This window comes from Nelumbo lutea, chromosome 1 (genome assembly GCF_056320005.1).
Source record: "Nelumbo lutea isolate HS-2025 chromosome 1, American lotus-T2T, whole genome shotgun sequence".
NCBI classification, from domain to species: domain Eukaryota; kingdom Viridiplantae; phylum Streptophyta; class Magnoliopsida; order Proteales; family Nelumbonaceae; genus Nelumbo; species Nelumbo lutea.
In genome coordinates this window covers 174,503,148-174,529,254 of record NC_142684.1, presented here as the reverse complement: position 1 = coordinate 174,529,254, position 26,107 = coordinate 174,503,148, and the positions used below count along the sequence as shown (strand labels likewise).

The window sequence follows — 26,107 nt, the reverse complement described above, 5'->3', positions numbered from 1 at the left end:
AGAAGAAAGCATAGACCAAAATATGAAATCCCAGCCCCTATGTTGTAAAGAAGTTTCCATTGGTCACAAGAAACCTTCCTGGCTAACCTATCAGCTATTGATTTATCACAGGATCAATAGAAGCAAAGTTCATATAATCTCACCTCTTTTTTTTTTCTTTCTTCTGTTTTATTTTGTTTTCCTTCATATACATTTTGTGCATTCTTGATTTTTAATGAATTTCTATTATGATAAAAAAATATGGATTTACTGATTTGTATCAATTTTTACCTTGATCTCAAGATTCTCAACTGAATAATTTTCTCACACACAAGATACTTGTATTCAAGTAAAAAGATAAAGCTCTTGGGGAAAATTAAAGATATTTCTAGGAACAAAAGTGAGGAAGGTCTAAGAATATCAAATTAACAGAAAAATTACACCGAGACTATTAAGCATCAGTAGCTAGAAATTGCAATATGACCATTGTCATCCACAAAACAGATGCTTATGATTACATTAGCACCATTTGGCAAATAAACCAATATCAGAGAATGTTACCAAATCCAGAGTCTGATATTTTATCACAAATCCACGTCATGGTCATTGCACCGCAGACCAATAAAAATGTTGTCACTATCACATGCTTGAGTCTGCAAACAAAATAAATTTTTTAGAGTAATAAAGCATTGACATAAATTACCATCTCTAAGGTGGTTGAAAAATGGATACACAATGGAGTGGAATCTTAATAAATAAAAAGAAAAAAGTGGGAGCGGAAAGAGGAGAGATCTAGACAATTAACCAAAGTTATCATAACCATCCTATGGAAGCTAAAAGGTAATTAGGTCAAACCAGCCATGAGGAAGTAATTGTTCTAATGAGACCAACACATAACAAACTATTGAATGGAACAATACACAGCTACTGAATCTACTTCTTGATGAATAATAAACTAATATAAGAAACCAGACCAACATTAAAGTGGTTCAAGCTGACTATTTTAGTACTAATTATTAAAAAGTGCATTTCTCTACTTGTACCATCACATAAGTAAATAAACCACATGGGTTGCAGAAAACTAGGGTTGTTTGTTGGCTTTGGTGCTAGGGCTGTTGTCTAGGGTTGTTTGTTCCTAAGGGGTTTTGGCTTTGGAGATTTGTGTTTTGTTGTCTTTTTGTTGGTTTTTTTTAGGCTTGGTCAGCTTGGAGTGATTGTATGGGTTTTGATGTTCTGTTTTCCTTTTTCTCTCTTGAGTGACTTATGGTCACTCTCCTGTTTAATTTCTTTTTTCCTTTTAATAAATTTTATTTTATTACCAAAAATATTAATAAATGCAAAAGGTGTACATATAAGAAGCACTTGAATATATATAAAGAGATTATTAACAACCCCATCCTCTAAAAAAATAGACAGGTAAAGTCATAAAGAGCTGCCAATATACAAAAAACGGCATTTCATCTCCCATCAGAAATATTACAGCTATAATGGTTAGGTGCACATATTATGCATTTTAGCTATCCTTCAACCTGTAAGCAGTACTTCAGCTTTTGTTGTATCCACATCTTCAATTGGCCCACTGTAGGCCCAAATGATGGCACTCGTGTTGTCAGAAATACTCCCCCCAGTACTGGTTGAACCTCTCATGAGCACTTACATCAAAGTGCATTAACGGCAGGCCAACTATTTCAGAAATTGGGGCTTCCTAAGAATGGGAATATGGAGGGGAGGAATGTAGAATCCCCACCAGATTTCCCTACATACCAAAAAAGGGTACACTCTTGAACTCCTCTGTTGCTAGGGCCCAACAATTTACAAAGAACAGGCAGTGTTTTAAAAGGTGTGCCTGGGCTGAGGTGCAAGGCAATCCAAGAGCATGATTTCCTTTTTTATTATATTCTAATGTGTTTTACACCTTTCTAATGGTTTATTAACTTCTAAATAAACCTAAAACAAGGTGAACTGCAACCAAAATCAAGAGATCAACTCCCTTATATATATATATATATAAAATGAGCAGCCCAATGCACGAGGCTCCTGCCAATGAAGGGTCTGGGGAGGGACAGATGTACGCAACCTTACCCCTGTACATACAGAGAGGTTGTTTCCGAAATTTCTAGTCATCCAGGTCACAATGGAGCAACCCAATCGTTGTGCTAAGGCCCACCCTCATCAACTCCCTTGTATATATGGGCCAAAAATCCAGCCCTCCACCTCTGTAAACACCCCAACCTGCAAAGATTTTTTGATGAATGAGTAAATACTTTTATTAAAGAGAACAAAAAGAAGAGTACAATCAGCCTTGGAAGAGGCACGAACCCCAACCTGCAAAGATTAGGAATAGAAGCTATCCAACATAACACTAGCTCCTTGAAATGATGCAACTAGGAGTCTAGGAGAAAGAAAAACGTTGATGAATTTCATAGGCTTGAATTATGATACTCAGATACATGTACACAGGTATCATATCATGTCAAATACTTCAAAATGTTAGTGTAAATTTCATATCCGATGTCATGTCCAGCCATATCCTGCATAGTTTTCAAGGCATCTAGGCGATTCTGGGTGACACTGGGTCACCTAGTCACCTAAGCAGGCGCCTAGGCATTGCCTAGGCGATAAAAATTTTATAATATAAGAAAACTGACTTTTGACTAGTTTCCTAGTTTTATATACCATTCAACATGTATGTTAATTGAAAAAATAGCAATTCTCTTTATTAAGAACATTAAATTTCCTCTAAAAATGTGGCAAATCTTCACATCTAAAAGATAAAAATCTTTTACATATATTAATTTCATTATTTTCAAAAATAATACTACTACAATAAGTATTTAATAGAGCAAATTCATATTAATTAGCAGCTAAAGAAGGTTATTAACTTTATATGATAAATATTCAAGATGGAAAGTAAAATAGAAAAAAAAAACATGGATGGAGTTTCTGTTTTATTTAATTAGAGAGACAATAGGAAAAAAAATACTTTATTATTCTATTCTTTCTTTCCTCTTTCTTTCTTTTTCTCTCCTCAAAACCCTTTGATCTTTTAAATTTCAATAGTAAAACATTAAAACAAAGTATATTGATAGATAATATATAATAAAATGTATTAACACATACATTAATAATATACAACAATACAAATGATACTATAAAAGGCACTCGCCTTGTCATTTTTGTCGCCTAGGCGGGTGCCTTGACAACTATGATATCCTGGCTTTATCTAGGTAAAATAGGGCTTGAATTATTGAATGCTGGAAATACTTTGGTATGATCCTTACTGTAACGAGTATATATAATTTTCCTTTTTTCAACTGAAGGATCCACTGAAACAACAGTCCTGTTCTTTTCCTACCTAAAACAGGGGCTACACTCCTATTCCTCCTCTATGATTTACTTATTATATGGTTATTATGAAACTTTTAGACTTTAATTTTGACCTTCTTCATGCCTAGTGGATTTGTATGTCTTCTATGTATTTGGATTATGGCATTTCATAGATATTGAATCATCACTGATTTTCATTAAATATGGTTATGGATTCTTATGTATGTCGTTATAGAGATTTATGTGCTTTTTATTTGATATAAAATCCAGACATGAAAATTCTTATATGCCAAGCTTTTTCTCTTAATTTTTTGAAAAGCTGTGCCTTACTTCATTTAGGCATATGCCTCACCTTGCACCATGTGCCTCAGGTGTTTGGAAGTCTAGCACTTTTGTTGCGCCTAACCACACATAACCTCTAATAGAGGCATTCTTTTTTTATTTTTTGTCAAAAGGTATTGTATTGTATTGTATTATAAACAAAAAATATATATAAACCAGACCAAGTACATCCATACCATTATGACTAGCAAAATTTCTGTTAGCAAGCAATTAACAAGAAAATAACACATCTCTATCAAAAAATCTGCCGTACTCTATACTGACAACCAGGAGCAAAGCTTTCCCTTAATTCTGCCCAGAACTGTTTAGTCCTCCAAGTATTTGTTTTCAAAAATCCAATAATTCCTCTTCCCACGCACACACACCAAAAGACAGACATGGAAAGTAACTCCTATACCACTCTCCCCTTTGTGCTCAAACCCCCCAGCGGCCAGCTCTGCAGGAGGGATAGGATTCATCAAGGAAAGCATCCACCCCATCACCTAATCCAAAAGTATCCAAAGCTTTACCTCAAAAGAAAGCATTCTTGCCTTCAAAGACTTAGTTATTCCTCTCTTTCCATACACCCCATGGATGATTAGTTTCCAACAAAGCTTTCCCTGAGCCCCCAAACCAACCAGCTTCCACTGCTAAAGAAGCTCTATCAACCCTCCTGGGTCCACCCACACCAAACCAATTAGTCCAAGAAAAAAGTACCACAGTTTTTAAGACTCCTTGCAGTGCAAAACTTAATGTGAGGCTGATTCAACCTCCTGTAGATATGTTATGCACATCCAGGATGATATTAGAATTTAGAAGGCACTTTTGTTGATCCCTTCTCACTTTATAATTTGTCACATGCAAGGTTTAAAGTATTGGCATGTTAAGCCCCGTATCAGGTGTATCATATTGTATCAGCAAGCCACCAATATCTAAATACAGGGAGTTTGGAATTTTGGACATTTTCAGGGGGTAGGCAGGCCTAAAACCGACCCTTGACCAATTTTGGGTAAAAAAAAACTAAAAAAATAATGTTTTGTGGTATCGAAACACCCGATACTCTTGTTTTTGCGTATCGGGTGTATCAATACTCTAAACCTTGGTCACATGTATTGATTTTTCCATTTATTACTGCTTCCCATGCAAACAAGCACACTCCAGGAATAACTGAATGCCATAATCCTTTTATATGGGAAAGCCTTGAGTCATTAGAAGAAAATGTCTCAAAGAAAGACTTTTGTGGTGAAAAGGTCAGAAGGATGTGGAATTCAAACTCTAGAATCAGGGGTCTGTTAAGATAGGCAATTGTGGACGTAATAACTCATCAATTATTCAGATGCAAACATTTAATGGCAAGCCAATACAGCAATTCATGTAACAATGTGATAACTGGGAATAATGCAAGTGACTCAGCAATTCATGTGTTTTTAGACAGTACACAAATTGTTGATCAATAGAAGGAACCAAGTTCTCATTCTTTACTGATAAAAAAAAAATAGTAGTACTAAGTTGTATTTCCAAGAATTGAATCAAGTCAGAAAACATTTTCCTAAATAGAAGAAAATTATTGAACTTACAACTGTTAATACAATAACTACCTGTGACTAGATGCATAGATTGAATATGGAAGTGAGTAACAAGCAAGGATGAGTGCTTCCAATATCGCAAACCCAAGTGAGATCCACCATCTGAAATGGAAAACCAAATCAAAGGGTTGGGAACCATCACAACATATTGAGCAAAGGCATGATAGAGTGAAAACGAATGGTAGGAATCGTCTCACTGCTTGAGATGAATAAACTAGACACACATATAACTCTTAATCTTCTCATGGCCATCTAAACCTTCTTTCCGCAGCTTCACTAGTGAAGGTACAACATGACAAAGCACCTGCATATGAGATTCACAATTTCTGCTTAAAGGTGTTATACATGCAAAGAACTCAAGGAATACAATGATACTGGAAGTTTGGACAGCAAGAAATTGCTCAAAATAATGTTAATAAGTGGTAAAATATCAACGCCAATAAATGGTACTGGAGGTTTGAATAACAAGAAATTGCTCAAAATAATGTTAATAAGTATTAAAGTATCAATGCCAATAAATGGTATTGGAGGTTTGGACAGCAAGAAATCAATGATAGAAAAATGGAGGCCTGGAAATAGAATGATAGAAACCACCCAAACCAACAGTATAAGACCTCAATAAAATTAAGTCTGCCTCATTCCATCTCCAGCAACATTATGTCCAACTGAGTTTGCAGATCTTAGCACCATTGGTTTCAAGGTAACAAGGTGAGGCTGGGCGTCAGGGGGGCGCCTTGTCACCTAGTCGCCTAGGCGCCATGGATTTTTTATATAGAAAACATAGATCCTAGGGTAGTTCCCTAGGTACCATAGCCATATTTCCTTAATAATTATTCATAATTTTCATAAGAAAAGTATAGAGTTCATGTTAAAGTATAGAAAATCAACATATTCATGAGAAGAAAAACAAGAAGGAAAGAAAATTTCAAAAAATATAGGGACTGAACCCTTTTTTTTTGTTATAGGAAAAGAACAAAAGAAAAAGTAGTAGTAATAGTAGAAAATGTGTTGATTAGACAAAATTTTAAGTTCTTCCTTATTGGTTCAGGTTTTAAAGTCTTTGAGGGTTCAATACAGCATTTAGCAATGTTTGTATAGATTAAATCCTAACAAATAAGAAAATAATAAAAACGAATTAGTATATAAACACACAAAATTAATATTTTAGTTTAATAGTGCCTATTTTATAATTATAATGTCAAAAAATAAAGAATAAAAAAGTATTTTACAATACATAGTACAAAACTGCTTGGCGATTAGGCGAGGCGAGCCTCAACGGGCGCCTTGTCGCCTAGGCGTCGCCTTGACAACTATGCTTAGCACCCAGCAATATGAGGGATTCAGTCTGGGTTCCAAGGATCTGACCTCTCTAAAGGAGACAATAAAATCTCCACAAACAGGAAAAGTAATCTCCCATTGACTAATTACAGTCCAAGAGTCTTGTTGAACAATGATCCTGTCAAGGCCCAATGATAAAGACAGCCTAAAATTTTGGAAGGAAAGAAGCTGCACCCTAGATGAATTACCATTCCTCGTAGATTCCAAATAAATCAATGAGACCTACTCTCTGCCATCCCTGAAGCAAGAAGTGTCATTACCGGATTACCCAATGATGGTCCTAGCTATCTGGGGTCTTGGAAGGAGTAGACCGAGTATAGACCTAACTTGTGACTTTTCTTTGTACACTGTAGCTATTTTCAGACTCAAACTCTCAAGTCTCATGCTTGTTACCCTGAGATTTCACCATTAAACCAAACAACAGCCCTTCAAAACTTACTCAATTGGATACCTGATAAACACCTGTAAAAGTTGAGCATAGATTTTTTTTATTTTTTTCATTTCTCTTCTTTCTTTTAATTACTTATCTTCTTTTTTGTATTGGGGGTTGGGGGGTTCAAGAGCAGTCACAAGCTTAGCTGGGCAGAAGTGAAACATCAAATGCCAATCTCTAAGAAGAAAACCCATTGATACGTCTCTAAATATCTCCAAATACGGAATCCACTTAATGACTCTAATGAGAAGTAGCTCAATCACCTCCTCACAACGGAGTTGTCTTCTCTATTAGAAAAACATAGATACTGACTGTGGAAAACGGATAGAACAGAAACAACCCATATTAGTTCTCCCTCCTTTAGTGCTTGGAAAAGAGCATTTTGTTGTGTGCGATTTTATATATACTCTGTAGAAAAATAGCTATTCTTGAGCAGATCTCCTGCTACTTAGTTCTCCCTCCTTTATTTCAGTTTGCAATCAGACCTAGTATCTGGGGTCCATATTGTCAGACAAGTTTTGAAAGTCTACTGTGCATTCTGACTTGAACATCAAAGAAAACAAGCATGACATGCACCAAAATGTGGTTTACTCTTAATCCAATTTTAAACTAGTAATCTGAGTAATTAAATATATCATCTGAGCCATGTGAACTATGACACTGAAAAGCACCATGGACAGCAGTTATTTATAATAGAGAAATAAAACCAAAGAAAAACCAATAGTAGAACCATCCAATTAAGAAAGTTGCATAAAAACGGAAAAGGTGTTATGAACCTGCATAACAATTGATGCTGCTATTTGAGGACTGATTCCAAGCTGGAAAAGTGAAAGCTTAAGCTCCGCAGAAAAATCACCAAGCTCATCTGTCAAAAACCAGGGAGAGTATACAAACCAAAAATCACCAAGCTCATCACCAAGGGTATTTGTCAACAACAAGGCATGGTATACAAACCAAAGGTAATTTAAGTTACATTTTTCCTGTAATGTTATTTGATACATATATGCAATATGCTTTACAATGTTTTCTAACCATGGTTCTAAAGTTATACACAATATTTACAAAATCAACCATAATTGATCAATGTATTTAGAATGGAACCTAATTATTTCAAAAGATATTTGTTTATCCTACAACCCTTGGCCAACCCATTTAAATGAAATAAAGAATTTGAACTTGTACCTTGCTAACAGATAAGGAATAACAAATAGATAGGAAATGTTCGTCTTATCAATTCAGAATACAAATATTTGGATCTAATCGGGCATCCAAAGAAAATATCCATAACCAAGACTTACCAACAGAACCAGAAACAAAGCTAAGGTAGTCCTGAGGTATCAACCGTCTGTCAAAGCCAGGTAATGGAATAAAATAGCCAACACGACTGATTACTATTAATACAGCTGTTACAAATAATCTTCGACGTATTTCACTCTTAAAAAAAGATTCTGCAGCACCATTGACAACAGAACCCAGACGAACAAAATTCAAAAATCTGTTTCTGAACATCTTAGGTTTAGTTTGCAAAGTCGCATGGTCATTGGCATCATTATGTGAAATTGTCACATCTGTTCCATCATCAGCTCCTGGTGAAATAGAACCAACATGTAAAGACTCCATTGATCTTGCTTTAACATTCAAGGAATTATTTCGGAGATTCTTTGAACAATATACTGAAATTTTTCTATTCAAATTTGATGCTAGGTGGCCATTCAACAACATGGCATGCCTTCTGAGAGAACATGATGACTTGGTCACTATGGAAGGGTAGGTCCCAGCAAATGATGGATGATACCGATGGAGATTGTGTTCAACCATTCCACCTGTACATCAGGGGCAAAGTTACAAATGAAACCCAAAAAGGATTATAAATTATAACAACTAAGTTGATGTTTTATCTAAGCATATGGACTAGGGCTATTAAAGATGATAAGCCAAATGGTCCTTTATATTGATGGTTATAAAATGCAAAGGCAACGGGAAACCGTACACACAATCTACAATGATATGAAGCATTTAACCATGAATGACTACAACATATTAACGGTTAACGCATGACAACCACAAAAAATAAATAAATAAATAAATAGAAGACTTTTTTTGTAAAGGATTGAGTTGATCAATGTAATACTACGGACATGTGGCACATCTTCTCATTGAGATTGAAAGGAACACAGGTTCATATTAGATGGATTTCTGGACAGATGAATACAGTGGTGGGTGATCTAGCTAAGTTGGGGACTACGAGGATTTTTTGTATACTGGCAGCATTTGGGTGTATGTGTGTGTGTTTAGGTGTATCTTGAAGGGCTGCTTGTCCATACTCCATACTTTGCATTATTGCACATCTTCCTCTTTGACATGTAAAGTATATCGGTACTTTAGAAGGCATGTGAGGCTTGTGCCCTGAGGCTCATACCTAAAAGGTATAAGGAATATGCCTCACACCTTGAGATGCCTTATGTCAAGAACATGTATGTCATATATTTATTAAAAGGGTCCAACTATGTTACTAGAAAGACATCATATCCAAAAAACTTGTGACCAATCAACCGGCATCATAAACATGTTAACCAATCAGATGGTTTTTATCAAAATACACGGGTGGGCTTTGATTGGTCAAAGCTCTTCTGGTACCATGTCTTTCCGTTATCATAGATTTTCCCTTACTAAAAAACTTGCATTTCATACATTCATTGAAGCAAAGTATCATAAGACTAAATTAATAACCAATTCTGAGTTTTCCTTGTATATTTGTGATTCATTTAAATAATTAGGAGTTTTAGAACTCATTTGAAGTATTGCTTTTAAGTTATACAAATAGTCTTGAAGGATTTATATGAATGCAATTATTTTTTTATCTTTTTTAAGGTTCTTGGTACTTTATACTCCTCATTTTTTATGATGATTAATTCCTTCTTATATAAATATATATATATATATATATATATATATATATATACACATATATATAGTCTTTTCTGTATACTCTCTCACCTTTTTCTCATTTTCTTGAAAGAATGAGATCCCATGAGGCTTTGAGATATTCTAGAGCCTTGCCTCAAATCTCTGCCTTTTAAACCATTAACTACATTGTTCCGAAGAGTTTGGCATAACTTGCACTTGTATACATGGGAAACCGAGAGTTTCCATTGTGTGAGAAAGATCAAAGTAGTCAACTCAGCATTAATCCATGCTATTTCTTTTAGCCTCTATGTTTCTTTTGCTCTTCATCTAGTTGAGGATACCTTTAAACAAAGCTACAATATTTTTGGTCCTTTTTATTTCCTCAACTAAATAATATTCAAGTGGAAACAATATGAGTAAATTGACCTCATTTTAACCAGTCATCCTACTTCCCTATCCCCACCAACTCATCATTTAGAAAATAAAGGAAAAGAAAAGACAATATTCCTTTATTCTACGTATTAGGATTTAGGGGAAAAGGTATAGGAAAATATCCAAAATAAAAAGAAGGCATTAAAATATTCTGTGCAGAAAAGCATAATATTTCTAAAACACCAAAACAGGTCCTTTTGAGTTTTGCCATCGATTCTTCAACCATGACTAGGAGTTTGTCTAAACTTTGGCAGAAGGCTGGCTGTTGAACCCAATAATTCAGAACTTTGCACATAATAACATGAAACAAACAAGATTTGTAAGTTCACACTAAAATTCGGATAACTCTTAACTCAGGCAAGTAGGAATTATAAGATCAACTGATAAAGTAACGTAGCAAGAATAATGTCGTACTTCGGAGTGACCCAATAAACCTTGTTAACGTAGCACATAATTCTTCTTACTTACAAGAGAAGAAAAACAACAAAAAACTAATAAAACTTGCAAAATTACCATAAAATAGATAAACCTTGTTAAGTAAGAAGAATCATCATAAATAACTAGAAAAGGCAGGATGCTGAAATTGTTCTTGCGCAATTCAGTCAAGTCTATCATAATCAAAGACAGGACATGTCCGCTACCGTACACCAGAACAACAATAAAAATGAACCCTTAAAAATATCCTGCTAATGAGTGTGAGTCGGTTAAAATGCTATTGAATCATTAAAGACCTATTCGAACAAGCATAGCACCACTGAAATGCAAGTGGGAAGACAGAGATGCCACAATAGGGTTTAGTTTAAAAGCTAAACGAAACTACGAACTAGAGCAAATGAGTTCAAAGTAACCAATTTTCATAAGAGGAAGAACAAGAATAGAAAGGAAACACTCACATCGAACCATGAACGACTTTCTTCTAAATAGATGAGCATTGAAATGATGCGAGCTCAAAGAGATTGCCTCCATAATGACAAAGAAGGCGAGGGAGAGTCTCTCCTTGAGTTTTGTAGCCGAGAACTGCCAGGCTAATGTTCAATCCAACTGCTCAGGCTGCCTATCGAGAAGAGAAAAGAAATAAAAAGGTAAATTACAGGCCACCACCCTGGTACTTGTGATAGGGATACTTTACCCCCTCCCACTGAACTTTATTTTAAGACAAAGTCCCCTGAAATTTCAGATTTCAGCGTTTTACCCTTTTTCCATTAACGGATTTGACCGTAAAGATAATTATTAAAGTGCCCCTCCCTTTTTCCGACAAAAAGCAAGATAAGAGAACAAGAGAAATAAAAAACAAGAGATAAATAAAAGTGGAGGGAAAGTTCTAAAGAAATATTCTGAAATGCCTTAACAATTTTCCCTTAAGTGTTTGTTCCTTTCTTATTTTTTTGTCTAATTTTCTTTTTGTTTTTTTTTTCTTACTTTCTCCCAAACCAAACATATCTTCCACAATCAAGTCTATTGTCAAACCTATTCAATCTCTATGGCGTTAAGGCCCTATTTGATGATTAAGTGGTTGTTAAAAGAAGTACTTGTTGTACAAGTACTTTTTAGAAGTACTTATTTTAACAACCACTTAAGATTGTTTGGTGACCCACTTGCCCAATTACTTATTATTTTTTTAAGCACTTATTGGGGTGGGGATGTTTGGTAAGCTACTTTTCCCATAAGTGCTTATATTAACACAAATAACAATTTCAGCCTTCACTCATACATCGGTTTTAATCAGAATATTGCACTAAAAATAATTTTAAAACAAAGACGAGGGAGGAGGATGGCTGACCTAAGTGTTGCTGACGAAAGCACAACGAGATTGCCTGAAATCGCCCCAAAAAACCAAACCTGGTAAAGAGGGTTTCATGCATTTAAAATCTCAAAAAAAAACCCAAGATATTCAAGAACGTATGTAGACAACAAGTGCAAACGTGAAACTGACCTAGTCGCCAGCAAGTTTGTAGCTCGTTCGACGGTCATCGATGGCTCCCAAGGAAGGTGCTGCCGCTGGTATGCTCAACCCTATTCGAGTGAGGAAGAATGGGGTTTAAGGAAAGATGGGGGTATTCTGGGTATTTAAAAAAATAAACATGGTCTTTTTAGTCCCAAAATTTTCACAAGTCCACTTATTAACAAGTACTTATAAAAAAGGCAACTCTCAAGTGGCGTTTTTTATAAGTAATTTTTTATCAAATAAGTATTTTTTTGTACTTTTTTACCAAATATCCACAAGTACTTATTTTCCACTTAATGTGTGGTCCCAACACTTTTATTAAGTACTTATAAAAAAATACTTGTTTGAAGTGAAATCAAATAGGCACTAATTGTGGTTAGGGATGAGCATGGATTGTTTTGGTTCGATTCCATGGCAGAACCTAAAACTAAAGCTGTAATCAAATTGAGTTCTAATTGAGTTCGAACCTTGGTGTAAGCTAGATTAGTTATTTGAGCTCAACTAATAAAAAGTTTGGCTCAAAAGGTCATGAGCTTGACTTGATTAACACATATATGTGTATGTACATGCATGAATACATACAACATACATATGTACATACATACATACATTCATACATATTTACATACATGGGGAAATCTATGATGTCGAAAAGACATGATACAAGAAAAGCTTTGACCAATCACAATCTCCTGTGAATTTGATGAAAACCCACCTTATTGGTTATTATTTTTATGATGCAGGTTGGCTGGTTGTAAGTTTTTATGGTATCATGTCTTTCCGGCATCATAGTCAAACCTTACATACATACACACCTATATAGAATATACTATAAATTATAAAATATATATCATATATATAATATAAAATATATTCATTTTTGAACTTTTGAGCTGAACTCGAGCTCATCCAATATTTAATGAAACCGAGCTCAAATCGGAAAATATAGTTCAAGTCAACCTCAAGTTTGAACTCGAACTTGATAGTATTTTAGTCAAGTTGAGCCAAGACATGCTAAAGTTTGGCTAGTAGTAGTAGTAGTATGTTAATATACATGTCAAAACTCATCAATATTATAATTTATTGTTTGTAAATATTACATTTTGTGATACTTATTATACACATTCAAATATTAAATTAAAGAAAAATGGCTAGATCACTTAAGTGACTCAAGGGTGAAGTGGATTTGTAACTATGAGTGTTTAGGTTTGAATCTTCACATTTTCAAAGTTTTTTCTTTTTTTTTTTTATTTATTTCAAGACAAGTTTAATTTCACCAAGACCGATTTGAGTTGGATAAACCCCTAGACCCTGAAATCAACTTGGGTGGGGGTCGGTTCCAAGAATTTGGAACCATACTCTATATGGTAGCAGATTGGGTAGCACCAGTTCAAGACTGGTTCAAGGTTGGCTCCATTCAATTCTAGGTAGAATATATCCATTTGCTCACCCTGTGATACCACTAGAAAGATATGATAGTAAAAGGATGGGTGATTTTTCATTCTCTTGGTAAGTCATTGAAAGGAGGAGATCGAGATGTTGATATTCTTTTGGGCATGTATCTTAAAGGAGCTTAGCGGTTACAGATTTAAAAAAAATCTGCAGTGCACATTATTTTTTTCTTGATTGCTAAGTGTTAACTGAAAAAACTTTTATTTGGAGAAGGAACAAGAAATAATATTATAGATTGAAGAAAGGAAGGGAGGGGCCATTGCATGTTTGGTGCAATGATAAAATCTTATGCTAGACAGCGGTGGACCTCCAACAAAAAAGAAAAAATATAAACGTGATTTTGAGTTTTCTGATCTTTCCATCGATATTGTAAGTAAAAATTTCTTCATATAATTGCTTGGTAAGCAAAGTTGGTTGAAAACCATAATTTTTACAAGTTGTTTAGAGTTGTTTAGGAATTGAGTTAAAATTTGAGAGCCAATGTGGTATATGTAGACTTACTTGAATTCTGGATGTACTAGGATTTGTTTGTTTACTGTTCTAAACTTGCAGTTCTAACTAAGGGACATAAGAGGAGTTATGGTACTTTTTTTCCCATAGATAAATAACAATTATTTCAAAGGCTAGTATTATAATTTCGCTGATAGTATTAACCAATAATTTCAGTATAATTATTGATAGGGAAAATTCTTGAACAGTACCCTCAACTTTGGAGGTTGTGTCAAGTCAGTCTCCAAACTTCAAAACATATCTCTAATAGTATCCTTAACTTTCAAATTGTGTCTAATAAGTCCCTACCAGTACTCAACAACGTCAATTGACATTAGGTGTCATTAAAAAACTTCAAAATAACAAAATTACCCCTTTATGATGTTTTTTTGACCATTTTACCTATTTCGTTTGAGTGTTAGAAGAAGGAAAGGGGAAAAGGGTTATGAAACCAAACACTAATCAACTGTTCAAGCTCCTGCTCCCCTATTCAACGATCAACTATAATTGGACAATCACCTATCAGATTTCAAAACCCTTCTTCCCCTTTTTTTAACACTTAGACGAAAATGGGTAAAATGGTAAAAAAATATCATAAAAGGTAATTTTAGAGGTGCAAATTAGGTTGTGCCACTGGTGGCCTAGCATGATTTTGAGCCAACCTGGCCCGATGGTCTATGGGCCATGCCGTAGCACAGCATAATTGTATGGGCTGGGCTGGGTCGACATGACTTGCATGACCTGCATTATCGTGCACGACCCATATATTTATATTATTTATATATGTGTTATATTATATAAATTACAATTATATAATAATATATAGTATATAATATATTAATAAAACAAACAATTTTTTTTCAATTTTATTATACTATTTTATTTAATTATCGTATACATCAAATTTCATACAAAATTAAAATTTTAAGTTTTTTCTCAATTTTTTTTAAAATAAATAGCTTTGGTCCGATCCACAGACCAACCTAACACAGCACGACATAGATCTATGCGGGCTTTGGCCATGGGCCGTGCCGAGCCAAACCCCAAAAATATCCCAAGGGAGGGAGGCACGATCCGGGACGGCTCATGGGTCATGCCATGCTAGTCTAGCATGGCCTGTTTTACATCTCTAGGTAATTTTTCCATTTTAAATTTATTTGATACGCACCTTATGTCACGTGACAATGTTAACTAAGGAACAACTAATGGTAAGGACCTATTAATTAAACACACAATTTGAAAGTTTAGGGTGACACATTTTAAAGTTCGGGAACTAACTTGACATGTTTTCCTGAATAGTAATAATTATAACAATTGCAATAATTATAAATATTGGTTAAAGTACTTAACCAATAATTATAACAATTACGATAATTTAATAATAATTTCACTAATTAGCATTACTAATTACCGTTAGTTATAGTATTATTAATAATTCATATAACAAATCTTGTCGAATGGGAATGATGCACCTACACATGCAACTAGGGGTGGACTTGAGGCGAGCCAAGCTGAATAGTTAGCTATTCAAGCCCAGCTTGCCAATGTAGTATGAGGCTCAAGCTCAATTCGAACTAGAACCTTGAGCTCGAGCTTAGCTCAAGCCAAAAGATCGTAAGCTTGAGCTCAACTTAAGAAAAATGTTTTATAAAAATAATATATATATATATATATATTTTTTTATTTGATATTTAAAAAATAAGAATTATAATAATTAGTTATTATTATATATAAAATAAAAATATTATATCTATAATATTTTTATTAGATATATTATTTTTTATAATTATATCATTATTATTATCATCATCACCATTATTATTATTATTATTATTATTATTATTATTATTATTATTATTATTATTATTATGTAGCTATTCGAGCTATATAGCAAACCTCATGAACCGAGTTTTATTAAATTCAAGCTCGACTTGATTAACAAATAAGCCTATAAATTGGGCTTGAGCTTTGTTCCAAACTCGGTTGAAACTGAACGGAGCCGAGCTAGTCAGGAACCTGTACACGCAACCAATTCGACATGCAAATTAATCCACAGGTACCTAAATACCACTTTATATATGGATCCAAATCGAACCGTACCAAATTACCAATCACGTCGGGTATAGTAAGGGCATCATTTACTATTATTATTGAATCAATGGTAATTAACATGTTTACATTACATTATCAATATCAATAGTGAAGTAAGAAGAGAAGGAGCATTTCTTCATCTTCTTTATTTTTTATCTTTTTTTTTTCCAAAGTCTAGTAAGTCCATTCCTTTGGAAGAAATATCTCCGGCGAAGAGCTGCGAGATTGGGCGAAGACACAGCACTGAGATGAACCGTTGCAGTTTTTATTGCAAACTGAATTGCGACGACTCCGGCCATTGTCTAAGACTAAGGTACTGTTTACATCTGCAAACAATTCTGATCGTCAACGAGAAAATTCATCCAAAAGTGTGAAAGAGAGAGAGAGAGAGAGAGAGAGAGAGAAGAACCCAAGAAATTAAGAAAACAGTACTAACCTCGTCGTTGGGGTGTGATTTGGGAACAGGCTAATGCATGCACATTGAGGTTAAGAGCTTGCACAACGCGAGATGGGAGAAGAACAGGCGAACAAGCTGCGGGGCATAATTGATAAATTAAATTACAAATCAAATTTAATTCAGAGCTAAGAACTTGTATGTTTCCGATCAGCTCAGGTACCGTGGTTAGGCTCTTGTTTGGTCGGAACTCGGAAGTTACGTACCTGGCTTCTTGGTTGGTTGGAAGTTGGTACCAGCCCAAGGAGGGAGGAAAACCCCAGTGCCGCATGACCTTTGCCTAGAGTCTAGAAAGATGGCCTGCATTCCGGGTCCTCCAGATGCACCGTTTATTGGATATCTCGGTGGTCTTGGTCTTGGTTGCCGTTTTGACTCCGATTTTGAGCTGTGATTCTGATGAACAAATGTCGATCGATCATCACATGAAAAACCTCCATCAGTACTTAATTGAGTGATTAATTACCCATATTTTTCCTGGGTAGTTACTGCATGCTTTTTCCAAAGCTCCGTGTTTGAAAATTTTCAATAATGAAAAAGTAGAATCATTCATGCTGTATGTGTGTGATAAAATTAATTTTATATATAATTTTCTGTAAATTTGAGTACAAATTTAGATTTAAATCTTAAAGTTTTTATTAAAATGTAGTTCTATCACGCCAGATGCTTGATCCATGCAATTTGAATTAGTGGGATGGAATGTATATATGGGTCTCTTCCATCGATTCATGGGAATAGGGTTCGGATCGAATCGGAATCAGATCCCGAGCTATTTGAACCACAGGCAGGAGGCTAGGAATGGATTATTACAATTGGAACTGCAAACCAAATGGGCCCTAAGACTTTTAAGGTGAGCAGTAATAGTTACAAAGTGGTATACCAAATGTTATCCCTCTAGGCTCTAATCATAATCACAATCATAAATATATTTATAGCTGGATAATTCATGTCTTTCATTTTCTAATTAGTACAAAAGGAGAGGTAAGATTGCCAGATTGGCATTCAATGAAAACAAATCCGTTACTCTTTGCTGGCGCGCGTTTATGCTATTAACAGTTAAGCTGGTCGTGTCATTTGAAGAAGATTCTTTTGACTGAGTTTATAGCAATTTCTATTTCTAGTTAACTTGTCTAATAACTAAAACAAAATAACCCTAAAGCTTATTAGCCTTCAAAGTTGAAATGAATGGGAAAAAACCGGAAGACGTATATATATATATATATATATATATATAGACGGATTTTGGTGTACAATTAAATCAGGAGGAAACCAACCGGAGGATGCTTATGCCTGTTATGATGCGCCAAGTCATCATGATTGGTGGATCCCACATCAAAGGATCTGAGGTGGTGTATCATAATTGGCCCAGTAGAACAGTATACAATTTGAATCCCCCCTAAATGGAGAGAAAATAATAGCGGAAAAAACTGGGGAAAATCTCTATTATCTACATTCTAATTCTAGCTTATCCTGAGTAGAGAGCGGCTTTAGGTTTTGTTCGTATTTTGATAAGTTATTTATCAAAAAACAACGGAGAGAACCTCTCTCTCTCAAAAAACAACGCCCCCAGGTGATCTTCTCCCAACGGAGAGAACCTCTCTCTCTCAAAAAACAACGCCCCCAGGTGATCTTCTCCCAACGGAGAGAACCTCTCTCTCTCAAAAAACAACGCCCCCAGGTTATCTTCTCCCAACGGAGAGAACCTCTCTCTCTCCCCCAGTGGAAAGTAAGTACATGAAAGTGAAGAAAAGAGTACCCGAGGAAGAGGGCTTGCGTAAGTGTTGTTGAGACGACGACGATGATAATGATGGTGGTGGTATTGACGGCCCAAAAGTTCCTGAGGAAATGAAAATTGAAATCCCAAACAACAAAAACGGATTCAGTGGAATGAATTTCATGTAACATATCACAGATGAAGAAGATTCAATAATAATAACAAATATATAAATAGTAGTGGGTTTGGATTCTGGACGAGAGACCTTCGGTTCGCAAGCAGAGTCAAGAACGTGGGCGGGTAGCCACGCCATCGCCTCCTGCACACAAACGTCGCCGGATTCCGCCAGAAACGTCATTTGAGTATTCGTATTGAGAGAGAGAGAGAGAGAGAGAGAGAGAGGGCTCTTTCTTCTTCTTTCCTCGTTCAAGCAATATGCGACCATACGAGCTAGAGAGAGGCTGTTGAGCTCCAAGCTCTGACCTGCAACGTAGCCAATTATAGTAACGTGGGGAAACGGAGACACTGAGGAGTGAGTACAGGAAAGGAACAGGGATTAGCTTTAAGTTTGACCTTGATTCAGCACAATATTTACGTGCCAGTCCTTGTACGTTTGGATTCTCCTCGTTTTTTCCGTGTCTGAGCAAACTGACTAAATTACCCTTCCTCCTTTCTTCGGGTCGAGACCAATTATACATGCACTATATTTTTTGAGAATGAGTGGGTACGTGCATTATATGCAAGTCACTCAATTAATGCTATGAATGAACAGAAAAACATGTTTTGTATTATTCATTATCATCAATTCATCATCTACTAAGCCTTCCCTTGTCCCATGGGCAATTATATGAGGCCGGCTACACAAATTTTGTTTTATCATTTTATTCTATTATATATATACTAGTAATTAAATACATGTATTGCATGAAAATTTTTTCTTCATATTAATTAATTCAATTTTAGATATATCATAATTAAGATAGAAATTAAAAATTAACAAAAGTAACAATATGATTAAAAATAAACTTAAATGTTTGTAGCAAATAACAATTATTATTATTATTATTATTATTAAATTTTATGTTCCATTTCTATCATAAAAAAATAGCTTTTATTTTAACAATTATTTTTATTTAATATGATGAAAATATAACATTAGAAATGTTCTTAAGTGTTTTCGACAAAATTCTATACATTTTCATTTTTGGTGCTCTATCTTTTTTAAAATATTTATTATTCAATTATGACATCATGGGTTTCTTTAAAAAGTTGGATCATTGCTCCGCCATCTAGATAAGAAAATAGTTTGATTATACAAGTGGTATAAGTGTGTAAGAAAAATAATAAAAAAAAATGGATGATTAATACTGATGATGCATGATTTAGAAGCTCCTAGCTGGAGGGTTGCCTGGACGTATTCGAGTGATGAGTTGGAGCAAATTGCAAAACAAATACCAATTTTTATCAAATTGGTATCATTACACCAATTTGATAAAAAATCACAAGAAACTCTTGGCTATGAAATTTACACCAGCCTAATAGAAATTTATAACTTGATTGTATAAGTGGTTGGTCCCTTTAGTTCTTTTATACGAGTTGATTAATATTATACAAGTTTGTAAGAAAAATAAAAAGAAAAGAACAAGAGAGGGAACGGGAGAAAGACTGAGGGAGAACGATAGAGATTGAGAGAGAATGAGATATTAATCTAAAGGAAGAGTGAGGGAGAAGAATGAGAGAGAATGATAGATTGAGAGAGAGCGAGAGAGAGGGGGGAAGAAACCAATGTTTTGATTTGGCTACAGACCAAAGCTGAGATAGTGGGAGAGACAAATGGAGCGGCAGATCGAGACATGATTGTGAGAGTGAGAGAGAAGGGAGGGAGATCGAAAGACAGAGGGAACGAGAGAGAAACTGAAAACCTATTTTTGGTATAGGCTTTTTGTTCTGTCCAATATGGATTAAGAGTCCCATATTGGCAACAACCACATAAGCCTTTGATGACATGCATGGTGGAGGTTTTTATAATTTGAAATGTAGAGTCGGTTGTCAGAGTTTTAATGGTTTTTGGGTCATCATACAACTTAATTTTAAATGTACAACTGGCTTTGACTATAATTCACCCTTTAAACTATATATTTCATATACATTACATAAATAATTTTTTACTTATTACACTTAATTTTTGTTTGTCTATAATATCATCTTACCCAAATCACTAACCACCACCTAAAAAGAAAAGTAGTTTGATTTCTAGGTAGGCATCAAATTTTGTATTACATTTCCATCATTGATAAAATTATTTCTTATGTATAATACTTATTTTTGTTCAATATAATGAATGTAAAATGTTATAGGTATACCCAATGTTTTATTTTTTATAAATATATAACATTAGATATGTGCCCAAAATTTTCCCTATTTTTTTTATTTTGTGATTCTTTGTAATTTTTTTATTTTTTAAAATTTTATTATTTGACTAAGACATTATTTCATCTCTAAGTAGATTTTAAATTTGGCATTCCATTTTCATCATTAATAAAAATACTTCTTACATTTCATACTTATTTATTTTAAATATTTATTATTTAATTATGGCGTTATTTATTAATTCTATTGACCTCCAATGGTCGAATTACTTGCCCACCACTAGAAGGGAATAAAATGTTTTTGATTTCAAATTACTTTTCAAAATATTTATTTTTATACTATTAAAATTAATATTATGGATTTAATTACAAGAATTTAAAGATGAGAAAAATATATCTTAAATATAGGATTTAATGAGAGAGAAAAGAAAATATTTTTATTTCTAATTGGTTTTAAATTTTACATCACATTTCCATCATTAATAAAAACATTTCTTATTTAATGTACTTATTATTGTTTAATATGTATGCTAAAAATGTTTCCAATTTTTTTAATTTATATTTTTTTCATTTTATTATTTAATCATGCCAATATAAATTGGCCCAAAATTATTTAATTTCTTACCACCAGCTAGATGAAAACATTATTTTTTCTAGGTAGATTTTAAAAGTATAAGCTTTTATGTTATTAGAATTATTAATTTATAAAGTATGGATTTAATTAATTGAACTTAATGATGTGAAGAAACAAAAATGACTTAAATATATGATTCAATGAATTTGAATGCAAGTTAATAACTTAAATGTTGGATTTAATGAAAGGGAATTGAATGCTTGAATATCTTAAAATTACCTCTTTTCAACTCATTTAATATCAATAACTGATTATCCTATTTGCCCTCATTTTTTATCAATAAATTTAAATATAAAATGGTAAATTTTGTCCCCATAAAATTCCAGAAATAATCTTGAGGCCATTCGTGCTTTTTAAAATAGTATAGATATATCCATCATTCAATGCATTTCCATGAGCCAAATACCACCTTAGTGAAAGCACCCCAAATGGTTTTATTAGTGGTTTAAGACCAACCCATTTGTCAAATCCAACGGCTAGAACTTGGTCGGAGATCTCAATTCAACAGACCCTTCCCTTTACCTTTAAATTATTTCTCCTATCATTTCACTTATTTGAAAATTATTTTTTAAGAAGGGATTTTTTTAAAGGTAAATAATTATATTAAACAAAAAGAATATTGCCGACTCTAGGGATTGTCATCATGGGTCTTGTGTTGTACAGCCTCCTGTAGTAATTTGCCACATATATCATATATGACATTCATAACAGCATTACTAATTATTAGATGTTCCTACCTAATTAAGAGAGCATTTACACAAAAAAAAATCAGCATAAATAAATGATTTAAAAATATTATATTATATTATATATATTATATATATATATATATATATATATATATATATATATCAGATTTTACTTTTCAGGGTCACAATACATCGAATACTTAGACCTAGGGTTATTTTATAGATTTGAATGTTAATATTCATCTTAATAAACATATCTTCAAAATTGAGAAAAAAACAAATATATCTGCAAATTATCAGACTAAAAATATAAAAGAATAGTATGGAAATGATTTCCATTCTTAACCATGCATACATTTAAGGGGGAATTCACTTATTACAAAAAAAGAGGGTATTCATTAATAATCAAAAATTGAATTTTTGCGTTTTTCACCTATTCAATTTGAAATTTGAACATCACATTTGGCTCAGTTTGGAAGGAGTACAAATACAACTATGTAGAGTACAAAACCTTATATTTTATATTATGTTATATGTATTTGTACTGTACATATTTGTATTTACACTTCTTCCAAACTGAGCCTTGTTAAATGCATATTAAGGCATTAACCTTTTTAAATCTTAATGAAACTCCTATATTAATTCCAATGTCCTTACCACTGTATTACAAGGTGCTTTTTTTAAACCCCAAACATCTGTGGTCCAAGTGGCCACCACCATTGAATTTTATTATCTCAAGAAAAAAAAATGCTTACAAGGGGACATAAAAACTTTACCCCTCAAAAGAATCTATACAAGAGGCAGTCCAACTCATAATATACAGAAAAACATCTCATCTGGACTCCCTGAAAAAAGCTTATCTAATTCTTAGAAACAAGAGATAAATGTTGCCTTCCTAAGCCTATGTTTGGTTTGAAGGAAAAAATAAGGAAAGGAAGGGAAAGATTGGAAAACCTATATAAAGTTTATAAAGGACTCCCTACCTTTCCCTACTTTTTTTCTTCAAACCAAACACAGCATAAATGACCAAATGACCAATTCGTGTATTGTGAGAAGTGGAAATAATTAGAAATTTAGAATATACTTGAATATTGCAAGCAATATTAGCCAAAGCATCTGCAACACCATTTCCTTCTCTATAGTCTATAGATATGGCAATCTCCAGGTTCATATATACAAGCTCCTGCTTAATATCATGCACCACATACCAAAGCTTCCAAGGGCAGCTTTCAAGATGCATTAAAACATCAATGGTTTTAAATTTTAATATCTCAAACCGCCTTTTTAATTTCAACATGAAAAATAAAAAAAGTAAATGAATAATTAATTTGTCACTAAAGTTGGTATTTAAATATTAAGAAATTTGTACAAAATAAAAGTAATTAACCAATCATTACATTCATATTTTTTTGGCTGCAGTAAAATTGATATTTTAAGTGTTAATGAGATTTATATGATTTCTTGAGGTATGCATGCATACTTAAACTTCACATAAACTATTAAAATATATTTATTTTTATGTATGTGTACCTTATAATAATTTTAGCCTTAATTATAGGCTTAGTTTGGAAGTAATACAAATACAAATATATATGCATACAAAATACAAAGTTTTGCACTCTATATATTAGTATTTGTACGTATTCCTTCCAAACTGAGCCTTAATGTTATTGATGCATATGAAGGATTTTTTTTTTTGTTTTTTTGTTTTTTTGTAAATTCCCTTAGTGTGTACCTATGCAAATCAAAATCATTCTACCATTTCCATACGTATGTGGTTACTAATAGTCTAATACGCTTTGCCATGCAATTAAATAAAATAGAATTCAAGGGAGTGTTTGCTAATGTGTATATTTTTGCTTTTTTTTAACACAAAAAGAAAAAAATGCATGTACACCTGGCAATTGGGTTGGGTGAGTCTGGGTCGGGTTGGGTTTAGACATTTTGGGTTGATTTTGGGTCAGATTGAATTTCGGGTTGGTTTGTCAAATGCTAGACCCTAACTCTAAATGTTTGGGTTAGGGTTGACCCATGGGTCAATTCGGGTCATCCCCCCCCAAAAAAACTGAAATTTAAAAACATAAAAAAATACATGAAAATGTCAAAATTAAAGAAATTAACCTTGAAATTTCAAATATAAAATAAAAAATTGAACATTTAACAATTCAAAGAGTAAATAATAAAGAGTAAAGACTAAATAGAAAAAATTAAAGAGTGAAAACTTTTAATAATACATAAATAGTCCCAATTAGACCTGACAATCGGGTCAGCAGGTTGATCCATGACCTAACCCAACCTAGCCCAGTTTTTTCAGGTCGGGTCATTCAAGCCATTCATGTAGCTAAATGAGACCTTAACCCGGTTTTTTTGGGTTGTATTGGGTCGTGTTAGCGGGTTGCGTCAACTTTTTGCCAGGTCTAAATTTGCATAGCCCAGTACTGCAACAGAAAACCAACTCTTACTAAATAAATTGTGTTTCCTTGATAGGCCACGAGAGGGTGTGCATGTGCAAGTGCAACTAAATCACAGGAACATCGAGAATGAGGGCATATTGGTATTTTTAACAAAAAACAAGAAGAAAAAAATGGCATGAATTTATATGGAGCAGTTTTGTAGTTTATAAAACAACCAAGGGACCATACTGTAACTCAACTCAGAACTACGTGAGATAATAAGGGACGTGGATTGGGTTGGGTTGGGTTGGGTTCGGTAAACCTCTCTTCTTCCGGTTGTTGCAGTTATTCTTCACGTAACGCTTCGCTGCTCCATAAAAAGATTTATGTTTATTATTTATTATCAACAATTTAATGGAAATAATTATATCATGAACACATGGATTAGAGAGAGTCAAACCAAGCCGAGGGGTTGATGGCCCACCGTTCATCATCGTTATCATCATCTAAGCCTAATTCGACCTTCTACCCTCTTATTTGGTTCACCTGACCCAGGGCACAGGGCACGCCTCCATTCTCCATCCTACGCCATGTACAGTGTGACGAGTGCTTCTTTCGTTCTTCGCCTTAACCACCCTACCAACCCACCAAAACTGTTCCTGTTTTACATGCCATTGTCCGCGTTCTTTGAACCCGCCATCTGAACATTGACCGTTAGTTGGGTATGCGGTTGAACCGGGGCACAAAGATGTTCCTGGTTCTCTGTTTGGACAGATTGAAGTGACCCCGAACCATTCACGGGTCAGGTTGGGTTGGTTTATTGGCATTTTTCCAACTGACCTGACCTGGTCGATTTACCTTAAAATGAAACCGAATCTAACCCTATACTAAGTAAAACCAACCTGATCGGTTTGAATCGGTTTGGGTCAATTTGGGTCAGTTTTGTGAATGATTCTCTCGGTGTGAACGGTAAAGGATTCAAGTCTAAGAAGCGAAGACTGGATGCCTAAAAATTAAAAATGATTTGATGGATTAAAGCTGAAATTTTATATATAATATATCTAAAATATTATATATATATATATATAATATCTAAGTCGGGTCGTGTCGGTTTCGGTTTTCACACATGAAAATCGAAACTGAACCGAACCATCGGTTTATTTTTTTCATAACCCGAAACCGGCCGATGCTAAAGAAAAATCAGCTGACTCGAGTTGGTCGGTTTGGGTCTTGTTATGAACAGCCCTATTGCCAATGCTCCAAGGGATCACTCCTATCAAATGATTGTTGCTCAAGCAACTATTTGACATTATTGTCGTTTCCTAAAGCAACGGTGCCACATCAGCACCACATAGAAAAAAACAATGTTCCAAGAAACAGTCATCTGTTTGGAACTGTTTTTCCATAGAAAACGGTGCTCCAAGCCATGCCTTGCCAAATTTGGCACTTCCTGAAGCTGCATCTCATTGCTACCAACATGGCAGTAACGTAGCACTAGATAATGGGTAAAAATACAGAAAACGTTTACTGAAACATTGGTACCAAAAGAAAAAGTTG

At 34.0% G+C, this 26,107-nt stretch overlaps 2 protein-coding genes across 5 annotated transcripts in view; both read right to left on the bottom strand.

Annotated features, from left to right (window-relative positions):
• SCY2 (SecY protein transport family protein) overlaps positions 1–11,375 on the bottom strand; it is a 35,362-nt gene extending 23,987 nt beyond the window's left edge. For 3 of the 4 annotated variants that reach the window (XR_016104177.1, XR_016104178.1, XM_088960828.1), the window contains exons 1-6: positions 11,217–11,375; positions 8,283–8,807; positions 7,761–7,849; positions 5,438–5,517; positions 5,226–5,315; positions 541–632 (exon numbers count right to left, since the gene is read on the bottom strand). Coding sequence is in view for 2 of the 4 variants with exons in the window: in XM_088960828.1 (XP_088816954.1) it covers positions 541–632; positions 5,226–5,315; positions 5,438–5,517; positions 7,761–7,849; positions 8,283–8,807; positions 11,217–11,289 (949 nt within the window). In the remaining 2 variants the exon portion in view is untranslated. The remainder of the gene's footprint in view (positions 1–540; positions 633–5,225; positions 5,316–5,437; positions 5,518–7,760; positions 7,850–8,282; positions 8,808–11,216) is intronic. The other variant, XM_088960827.1, reaches the window with a different exon arrangement.
• Positions 11,376–16,331: 4,956 nt separating this feature from the next.
• LOC148879316 (uncharacterized) lies at positions 16,332–18,929 on the bottom strand. Its single transcript, XM_088981784.1, has 5 exons — positions 18,731–18,929; positions 18,508–18,588; positions 16,961–17,147; positions 16,737–16,832; positions 16,332–16,626 (listed from the first exon to the last, which is right to left on the bottom strand). Exons 1-5 carry the CDS (start codon positions 18,908–18,910, stop codon positions 16,475–16,477), a joined length of 696 nt encoding a protein of 231 aa, XP_088837910.1. The 5' UTR covers positions 18,911–18,929; the 3' UTR covers positions 16,332–16,474.
• Positions 18,930–26,107: the final 7,178 nt, after the last annotated feature.

Bases quoted from the DNA above. Each gene is read 5' to 3' on its own strand.
- LOC148879316 (XM_088981784.1), bottom strand. From the start codon at position 18,910: ATGGTCGCATATTGCTTGAACGAGGAAAGAAGAAGAAAGAGCCCTCTC. The intron at 17,148-18,507 runs GTACTCTTTTCT...TTTGTTCATCAG, and splicing joins ACGCAAGCCCTCTTCCTCGG to AATCACAGCTCAAAATCGGA. The intron at 16,833-16,960 runs GTACGTAACTTC...TATGCCCCGCAG, and splicing joins CCAACCAACCAAGAAGCCAG to CTTGTTCGCCTGTTCTTCTC.